This window comes from Raphanus sativus, unplaced genomic scaffold (genome assembly GCF_000801105.2).
Source record: "Raphanus sativus cultivar WK10039 unplaced genomic scaffold, ASM80110v3 Scaffold3717, whole genome shotgun sequence".
Classification (NCBI taxonomy): Eukaryota; Viridiplantae; Streptophyta; class Magnoliopsida; order Brassicales; family Brassicaceae; genus Raphanus; species Raphanus sativus.
In genome coordinates, this window is record NW_026619021.1 from 1 (window position 1) to 10026 (window position 10026).

Genomic DNA, 10026 nt, shown 5'->3' on the forward strand with positions numbered 1-10026 from the left:
GGCGAAAGGCGAAAGCTTTAGGCGGCCACTGCGAATGTTTTGAGAAACAAGCCTTAATGTTATCATCATCAACCGATCACAAAATAAATAAAAAAACAATTGACAATCTACATCAAAAGGTCTCAGACATCCAAGGAAGGATAAGAACATCATAAGCTCTCAAGCCCGGCGAAAGGCGAAAGCCTTAGGCGGCCACTGCGAATGTTTTGAGAAACAAGCCTTAATGATTATCATCATCGACCAAAATTATTAAAATTATAGCTAAAGAATCAAAAAAATCCAGATAATATTATTTCCCATCATAAAATGATCAGCGAGAAACCAATTGAGACTGCTGACAAAGTGAAACAGATGGATTAAATTGTGTGGGACACTGTTCTATCCTATAGCACTAAGAAATCAAATTCAGCTAAACAGACATCATTATAAAACAAGTCCCAAAGTCTAAAAACACTAATAATTTTTTTTGAACATTTAATAATAAAGTTTCAGACATCCAAGGAAGGATAAAGCAGCATTAACTCTCAAGCCTGGCGAAAGGCGAAAGCTCTTAGGCGGCCACTGCGAATGTTTGAGAAACAAGCCTTTGGATTTATCATCATTAACCACTTAGCTCAAAACTAATTACAGAACAACACTTCAATAAAGCCTTAGACATCACGACACGGAAAAGACAGATGAAATAGTATAGACTTGTAAGAAAGACGGCACCCTAACTCAATGGTTTTAGGTTTGTTAAGGAAGAGGTATTTATATAAGAAGAGAGGAGGCGTCCGATTATTAGGGTTTTTCTTTTTTCTCACACGATCAACGGCCCAGATCTAATCGGAAGAACAATCGAGATGCATAGAGGTGTAATGGGCTATATTGATTTTGCAAGGCCCATTTTATTTGGGCTGAAACACAATCACTTGTATCTTTAGAAGTCCATAACTAAATATCTGCTGCAGTTGTCATGTGTGTTAATAAGAAAACACTCTGCACATACATATACTGAACAAATGGTTGGAATGTCGTTGCAGATGAATTAACTTTGAGAGCTTTACATGTTGACATATTTTGGAGGTAACATCTTACTATTTGACGTAATTTAAATTGAAGGTGTACTTTGTGCAGCAAAAGGTGGCATAGAATGGTCAAAAAAGGTGTGATCAAGAGTGGTTAGAGTTTTTTTTTTTTTTTAGGAGTGGTTAAAGTTGTGGTCAAGGCGTTTGAAGAGCTGTAGATAGATAAAATGTTGTTACTGTCTTTTCTTCATGTAGCAATCTTCATAAAACCATTTTAAACTATGGATCTTATCACTTTCATGCCATACTCCTTTATAATAATGACCATTAGCAAAACAATACACATCAAACACATAGGTTTTATCTCTAAATTATTCTCCTCCATACTTATCTCCATTTCTACATACAGACAAACAAAGATTATGTTTTAAAAATCAGAATTCAAAATTAAAATTAAAGGCTATTTATTTACATGGAATTGTAATATCCAAGCTCAGAAGCTATGACCATATTGTGGTCATGGTTAACATAAATTATGGACATATTAGGGTGGACGTGGATATGGTCAAGCTCTGACCATGACAACTTCCATCTGGAACTACCAAACCAGAACTTTACCTCCTTTCTACCCTCGCTATAAAAGACCACACTACCTCTGAACATGACCACATCAAACCTTACACTGAACAAAATCTGCTTTGAAATGTGTAAAGAAGAAGCTAGAAAGTATGTGAATGTGTAATTTTTTCATTAACTTTGCCAAACTGTAGTGCCTATTTCGTATGGTGAAATCCTTTAAACCATAGAATTTAATAAAAAACCTTAAAGCAGCTTCTTAATATTACATAGTTTGAAAAGAGACTTGTTCAACTTTCACACACCACAATCTTATACCAGAAACTAGATTTAAGTTATGTTGTACTTAACACTACACACATCAACAGACTTAAACGAGAGACGCAGGCACGTTTTGTGATTAATTTTATTGTTTCTTCTACTGTTTGTTTTAACTCCCACAAGAGAGACAGTCCTCACGGTTTGTCAAAGAGCAAACCATCTCTGCCATCTTCCTCTCATTGTCTTCTTCTGTTACTTCATCTTCTTTGGTTACATCTGGCTTCTCCTGCATCACACGCAAATGTCAATTATGGTTGTCCAAGTAACAACAGAATCACACAAAAGTGTTGTTTACCTTTAGCATTGCTGTGTCTACTGTAAACTTAATTGCATCTGCTGCAGCACGCGATCGCAGGTAGTACATTCCCGTTTTCAAACCCTTTCAATAGTCACAACAACAATAACACTTGTGAGATCGATTTATACCACAAATCAAAGACTGAATCCGACGAAGTTGAGTTTCATGAAGCGATGCAATCATATTGGACAGATTAATCAACATTTCTACTTACAACTAATGCAACCATATCGAGAGTTAACTCAGTTAAGTAAAGCTTTAGGATAAGTTGATACCTTCTTCCAGGTGTGGAAGTGTAAAGAAGTGAGTTTGGCAAAGTTGGGTTTGTCCATGTGTATATTCAAACTTTGACTTTGATCGATAAAGCATCCACGATCAACTGCCATATCAACCACTGTTCTCTGCTTAATCTCCCACACAGTCCTGAATAAATTTTGCAAAAAGAAAAAGGTTAAATAACAAGAACAACACATAATAACCATAGCATAAAAGAAAGAGCAAAATCAATACTTGTAAATTGCTTTCAAGTCGTCAGGAATCTCCGCGACATTTATAACAGAACCATTCTCATATATTATCTTGTTTTTCAGAGTAGGAGACCAGAGTCCCATATCAGTCAAGTCGTGAAGAAGATGCTTGTTCACAACTACGAACTCACCACTGAAAATACAAGGAGAGAACAAAGATTAAGCTTATGTAGAAAACAAGATACATAACTTAATGGGGCACTCTTATTTGCTTGAACAACAACATACCTCAAGACTCTGCGACTATAAATGTTTGACGTATACGGCTCAAAACATTCATTATTCCCAAGAATCTGGCTAGTTGAAGCAGTTGGCATTGGTGCTACTAGAAGAGAGTTTCGAATTCCGTTCTTTGAAATCATATCTCTTAGAGCAGCCCAGTCCCAGCGGTCAGAAGGAGTTACATTCCACATGTCAGGCTGTAGAATACCCTGCAAAAATCATCCCAGACGCAAGTCAAGCACTTAGCAACAAGAGCTTATGACAATGTTGAACAAATATTCCTTTAAAAATGCTTGTTGAGATTAAGATGCATACCTTACTCACAGGACTTCCTTGGTATGTCTCATATGTACCTTCCTTGGTAGCAATCTCTGAAGATGACTTGAGTGCATGATAGTATATGGTTTCAAATATGTCTTTGTTCAGTTGTTGAGCCTGATATTATTGCAAAAAGCTGCTCAGACCAGAGAACAAAACTGCTTTGAAAGCTTGATTCACTTGTGAAAGAAGTTTACCTCAGGGGAATCAAATGGCATTCCGAGTAGAATAAATGCATCTGCAAGACCTTGAATACCAATACCAATAGGCCTATGACGCATGTTTGAAGTTTTGGCCGTCTCCACAGGATAGTGATTCACATCAATGATCTTATTGAGATTTACAGTAACTGTTGCAGTCACCTGAAGAAACAGAATATAGCCAAAAACGTCAACATCAAAACTGTAGACATGGAAACTTATCGAAATGATATAAATAAATTGCTGACCTCTGCTAGCTTGTCAAAATCAAAGTAACGATTCTTTGAGCCCAAACTGCCTACGATCTTAGACGGATGAGAGTCCAAGGAAACATCCTGTTGTGAAATGTAAGAAATGTCAAGAGTCAAGCACAAAGTGACAAAGCAAAATCAAAGACTGAAACACCTTTTTCGACTCACCTTCTCCCTAACGAACCGAGGTAAAGCAATAGATGCAAGATTGCACACAGCAGTTTCTGTTGGACTTGTGTACTCGATGATTTCAGTGCATAAATTAGAAGACTTTATGGTACCCAGATTTTGCTGGTTGCTTTTCCTGTTACATGAGTCCTACAGCACAGTTTCACAATAGTGAGAACCAGCGGTCATATAATTTTACCCAGTGGTTATAGAAAAAAGACTGTTCTTACCTTGAAAAGCATGTATGGTGTCCCTGTTTCTACTTGGGATGTCAGGATCTCATACCAGAGCTGCTGTGCCTGGACAACCTTCTTAGCCTTACCCTATAGATAAAAACAAACAGAACCGGTTCAAATCCAAACAAAAAGGAGCATAGCTGGTATTATAATAGCAAAGCCTGAATTCTAAAGTGAAACAATAAACCCCAAGATGAAATCACTCACCTCGTTCTCATATTGAGTGTACAATCTCTCAAAATCTGCACCCCAACAATCTGCCAGACCTGGAGCTTCATTAGGACAAAAGAGAGACCACTTCCCGTCACTCTGGACCCTTTCCATAAAAAGATCTGGTATCCAAAGACCATAAAACAAGTCTCTGGCCCTGTGTTCTTCCTGGAATAGCAAAAATAAAATGAAGAGTGATGTGAGAGTGTATTAAACAAATTCGAAATTATATTTGTAGTGAAAGTGAGTGATATCGAGACTGTACCTTCCCATGATTCTTCCGAAGTTCCAGAAAATCAAAAATGTCAGCATGCCATGGCTCCAGATATACAGCAAAGGCCCCTTAACAAATTGCAAACAAATATACATATGAAAAAAAAACTGAACCAATAATTAAGAAACGATCATGACAATAGTGGCAATGAAATGTATACCCTTTCTCTTTCCTCCTCCTTGGTCAACGTAGCGAGCAGTGTCATTGAATACCCGCAGCATTGGAACAATACCATTCGATGTTCCATTTGTGCCACGAATGTAGCTTCCTGTTGCACGGATGTTGTGAACAGAAACACCTATTCCCCCAGCTGATTTACTAATAACTGCACACTCTTTCAATGTTTCATATATTCCCTCAATGCTATCATCCTTCATGCAGATCAGGAAGCAGCTGCTTAGCTGCAAAATCCGAACATTTCCACACAGCCCCCATCAGTAAAACGAATGCAAACACGAGTTCAAATGTAAACAGAAATATAGGTACATTACCTGAGCCCTTGGAGTTCCTGAATTGAAGAGAGTCGGAGACGCATGAGTAAACCACCGCTGAGACATCAAATGGTAAGTTTTGATTGCGGAATCAACATCTTCTTTGTGAATGCCGACAGAAACCCTCATGAGCATGTGCTGAGGCCTTTCAACCACTTTCCCATGGACTTTTAAGAGGTACGATCTCTCGAGAGTTTTGAAACCAAAGTAGTCATACTCAAAATCTCGATCATAGATGATTTCACTGTCTAGACGTGTAGCATTCTGAAATAACCAAAGAAAAACACACAATTCAACATTCCATCTAAAAATCCTCGTTTAGTTAAAGATTAGAGTGTGTCATTTTACCTTCATAATGATCTCAAACACATCATCAGCAATCAGAGGAGCGGCAAGTCCAGATCTCTCATTGACATGACTGTACATGTCCTTAATCCTGAAGAAGATTAACCCAAAAAATCCATCAAAGTCAAACTCATATCAATCACAAGAGAGATATAAATAAAAGATCAAAAAAACAAAGACTCACGTCTCGGAAAAGGACTTCTTAGTGTTCTTATGGAGATTAGAGACAGCAATCCTTGCAGCCAACTGATAACATAAAACAATCAAAATCTTAAAACATCCCAAACGCTTGATTACAGTTTCTCTATGGCGTACACATCAATCAGGTCAAGCCAACAATCCAACCCAATCAAAATTAAGAAACCTAATTGAAGTAAATGGCGGGAAAAAAAAGAAGAGGGAATAAGAACTGACGGAGGCGTAATCAGGATGATTAGCGGTCATAGCAGCGGCAGTCTCGGCGGCTAACTCGTCGAGTTGAGTGGTAGTGACGCCCTTGTAGACACCGGCGCAGACTTTCTGGGAGACGAGGACGGGGTCGCAGTGGTCGACGCTGAGGCCATAGCTGAGCTTCTTGAGACGCGCGGTGATCTTGTCGAAGTGGACAGTCTCCTGCCTTCCGTCACGCTTCACAACGTACATCTTTTCTTCTTCTCTTCTCTCTGAAGAATTGTATCGAACAGTTGGTGGGTGTGAAGTAATGATATAGAGAGAAGATAGAACGTCACGGAGAGTTGTGATAAATAGATTAGAGAAGTGAATGGGAAAAGCGCAAGTGTGGCTTAGGGTTTCTTTTGTGGTTTGATTTTGACTTTTTTGCCCCGCGCGAAAGTTTCAGATTTTTCCCGCCAGCTTCCGAGAGAAGGAGTCGGTAAGAGCTTCTCTTGTACGTCAAGTGGCGCGTAATTTTTTAAGCAGGGAAATAAAATAAACTTGAATCGTTTTGCCTCGCTGAGTGTGGGCCCATCTCATGAGATATTCGTGAATGTGAATTAAAAGTAGCCCGATTGTTTACATGTGCCCAAATTAGAAGTTGACGTTTAAGATTATTGAATGTAAATGTTTAGATCTTTTAACATTTTGGGAATATCTTTTTGTTTTTGTCAGATTAAGATGCTAACACCAAAGAATTGTTTCTGAATGTTATAATACATTAACATGTTTTTAATTACCACATCGTTAGTGTTTTTATATTATACTAAATATAAATAATAAAATATTTTAAATTATAAAAATAAATATATTAAAAATTCGAAACTATTTATACAATTTTATTATACAATTATTTTATTTTTTAAAACTTGAATGGTATTTTTATTTTATTTTTGAAAACTAATATATTGTACTATATATTTATATTATATATTTTAATTCGATGACCAAAGAATCGATGACGACGATGACGACGCAGGGATGGGATCCGGGTTTACGAAAGGGGATTTGGAATCGTGAGGATCCACAAACGGAGATATGGAATCGAAGAAGTTTCCACTACAAAATCGTAAAGATACGAGTGAAAATAAGGGATTTGGGGAGAAGGATCTGGCGTGATATCAAAAGATCACAATGGAGTCGGGTTCTTAAGGAAACAAAGGCGTTTTCGTATAATCTAAGGAATCAAGGTATAGATTTTGTTCTCTTTAAAACAAAATTAAATCTACCAAATCGAAAGATCAGGAATGAATTTTCTCGATTATCAGGAATAGCAAGGAAAGTAGGGATTGTGATGATTCATATAGGAGACCTAGCGGTTTGGATTTGGGAATATGAAAGATATTGTAGGATTGTATTGATTTGTGAGGGTAAACGCAGTTTGCGATTGGGGATAGGAGGAATATTGTGGCTTTATGGTATAAGATTGCGATTAGGAATAAAGGAGGGCAACGCTCTGTTTAAAAGGGATTGGGAAGGGTCCTTAATTTTCACAGTTCTTTCATCTTTAGACAAACTCTTATACTGTTGTTCTGTTCTGTGTTGTTCTGGATTGGAGTTTTTTATTATGGCAGCAAGGGTATTAGAACCAATTTACAGTCTTGGAAGGATGGTCTTAAAATGTTATATGGATTTTGCTTGGTATCTTTGGATCATATGGTCACGAAGAGCAACTGGTAGGCAACAAAAAAGGTATGTGATTTGGCACTTAATAATAAAAATGCATTGTACTGGTGAGGCACGAAAGTTATTGGAAGTAACAGGGGAAAAACAAAGAATTATGATATATTTGAATAGTGTACTCAGGTTGGTTAATTGGTTTGTGGAAATATTGAATGGTGTTGTCAATATGGCTGTCACGGATATAGGGGCCATAGACATTGATCGGAACGGGGAATTTCTTACACATATCGAGCATATGGTGCTCTTACTGGCTGGGCTGCGGAAAATATTATTTCGGTGGATCTTTGATTTAAAGTGCAGGGGAACAGGAAGATTGCAAAGATGGGATTGGAGTACGGTACAAAAAATAGGGTGTTTGGCTTTAATAATGGAAGTGTACAGGAGCTCTTTATCTCCACAATTCCCAGCTCGGGGGAGCCTTATTTTAATTTTTAAATGAAAGTACTTAGTTGGAATTGCCGTGGCGCAGGAAGTAAATGGACAATAAGCTATCTTCGGGAGATTTGGCATAAATATAAACCGGATTTTCTATTCTTGTCTGAAACAAAGCAAGATTTTGAATTTCTGCATGGGTTTCAATCACATTTTGGTTATGATAACTTGGTCACTGTGGATCCGGTCGGAAGAAGTGGTGGTTTAGCCCTGTTTTATAACAATGAGTTACAGGTCAAGGTTTTATATTCTAGCAATCGGATGATTGATGTGGAGGCGGTGGTTAAAGGAAAGATAGTTTTTTTAACTTTCGTATATGGTGATCCTGTTCAAAAACTACGAGAACAAGTTTGGGAACGATTGACTCGATACGGGCTAGCAAGAAGTGATCCTTGGTTTATTATTGGAGATTTAAATGAGATTACAGGAAACCATGAAAAAGAGGGAGGTACTTTGCGGAGTGCTGAATCTTTTGTTCCTTTCAATAACATGATTCGAAATTGTGGACTACTTGAATTCCCGGCTAGGGGGAACAAAATGTCATGGCAAGGAAGAAGAGGTAAAGGAAAAGGAGCAATGACAATTCGATGTAGATTGGATCGGGCTCTAGCGAATGAAGATTGGCATACACTCTTTCCGGTGTCTTTTACAGAATATTTAGGAATGGTCGGGTCCGATCACCGTCCGGTGGTCGCTTTTCTAGATGATAAAATTCAAAGGACGAAGGGCCAATTCCGATTTGATAAAAGGTGGATAGGACAAGAAGGACTTATGGAATCCATTACCACGGGATGGAGGGAAACAGGTGGAGAGGATACGGTGGATATTGTTACAAAAATAAGTAATTGTCGTCACGAGGTGGCTAAATGGCGGAAGAATAATCCACCATATGGAAAGGATAAAATAGCAGATCTTCAGAAGGCTCTAGAAGAGGTTCAAACGGATGATAATAGGTCTCAAGAAGAGATTTTGGAGATTTCGAAGAAATTGCAGGATGCATATAAGGATGAGGAAGAGTATTGGCAGCAGAAAAGTAGAAATACATGGAATACGGCTGGGGATCGCAGTACTAAATTTTATCATGCTCTCACTAAGCAACGTCGGGCTCGAAATAGGATTGTGGGACTATATGATGAAGGGGGAAATTGGATTACAGAGGAGCAAGGTATTGAGAAGGTTGCTGTAAACTATTTTGAGGATCTATTTACCACCACTTCTCCATCAGAGTTTGAGGTTTTTCTCGGGGAGATTACTCCGAGTATTACTCACCAGACAAATCAAATGTTGATCAAATTGGCGACAGAGGAGGAGGTTCGACAGGCTTTGTTTATGATGCATCCTGAGAAGGCACCGGGGCCAGATGGAATGACTGCTTTATTCTTCCAACACTCTTGGCATATAATTAAAAAGGATCTGGTGGAAATGGTAAATAATTTTTTGGTTACAGGAGAAATGGATTCCAGGTTAAATATTACTAATATTTGCATGATACCAAAGACGGAAAGGCCAACAAAGATGACAGAGATAAGACCGATAAGTTTATGTAATGTTGGGTATAAGATTATATCGAAAGTGTTATGTCAGAGGTTGAAGCTGTGTCTCCCAACTCTTATATCAGAGACACAATCGGCCTTTGTGGCAGGAAGGCTGATCTCGGATAATATCCTCATCGCTCAGGAAATGTTTCATGGATTGCGAACTAATAAAGCATGCCAAGGAAAGTTTATGGCAATTAAAACGGATATGAGTAAAGCGTATGATAGGGTAGAATGGGATTTTATTCAAGCTCTTCTGAATAGAATGGGCTTTGATTCTCATTGGACAAAGTTGATGATGGGATGTATATCGTCTGTGCAGTACCAGGTTTTATTAAATGGCCAACCTCGGGGTCTCATCACCCCCCAGAGAGGTTTACGACAAGGGGATCCATTATCGCCTTATTTATTTATTATGTGTACTGAGGCTTTGATTGCAAATATAAAGAAGGCGGAGAGAGGAAAACATCTTACCGGAATGAAAGTGGCGAGAGCTTGTC

At 38.2% G+C, this 10026-nt stretch overlaps 1 protein-coding gene and 3 non-coding genes across 4 annotated transcripts; all 4 read right to left on the reverse strand.

Moving 5' to 3' along the window:
- Positions 1–118: 118 nt before the first annotated feature.
- Positions 119–242, reverse strand: LOC130506842 (small nucleolar RNA SNORD14). Its single transcript, XR_008942148.1, has one exon. It is a non-coding gene; the product is annotated as a small nucleolar RNA SNORD14 (small nucleolar RNA).
- A 47-nt stretch (positions 243–289) lies between these two features.
- Positions 290–392, reverse strand: LOC130506843 (small nucleolar RNA snoR99). The gene has a single exon (XR_008942149.1). It is a non-coding gene; the product is annotated as a small nucleolar RNA snoR99 (small nucleolar RNA).
- Positions 393–484: 92 nt separating this feature from the next.
- LOC130506841 (small nucleolar RNA SNORD14) lies at positions 485–607 on the reverse strand. The gene has a single exon (XR_008942147.1). It is a non-coding gene; the product is annotated as a small nucleolar RNA SNORD14 (small nucleolar RNA).
- Positions 608–1798: 1191 nt separating this feature from the next.
- On the reverse strand, positions 1799–6321 carry LOC130506840 (ribonucleoside-diphosphate reductase large subunit-like). The gene is made up of 17 exons (XM_057001533.1): positions 5859–6321; positions 5629–5690; positions 5448–5535; positions 5100–5363; positions 4769–5009; positions 4600–4676; positions 4332–4502; positions 4119–4211; positions 3889–4038; positions 3718–3804; positions 3467–3631; positions 3267–3386; positions 2958–3160; positions 2713–2862; positions 2478–2625; positions 2200–2283; positions 1799–2130 (listed from the first exon to the last, which is right to left on the reverse strand). Exons 1-17 carry the CDS (start codon positions 6084–6086, stop codon positions 2014–2016), a joined length of 2448 nt encoding a protein of 815 aa, XP_056857513.1. The 5' UTR covers positions 6087–6321; the 3' UTR covers positions 1799–2013.
- Positions 6322–10026: the final 3705 nt, after the last annotated feature.

Bases quoted from the DNA above. Each gene is read 5' to 3' on its own strand.
- LOC130506840 (XM_057001533.1), bottom strand. From the start codon at position 6,086: ATGTACGTTGTGAAGCGTGACGGAAGGCAGGAGACTGTCCACTTCGAC. The intron at 2,863-2,957 runs GTATGTTGTTGT...TTGTATTTTCAG, and splicing joins TATAGTCGCAGAGTCTTGAG to TGGTGAGTTCGTAGTTGTGA. The intron at 2,284-2,477 runs GTATCAACTTAT...GACTATTGAAAG, and splicing joins ACTTCCACACCTGGAAGAAG to GGTTTGAAAACGGGAATGTA.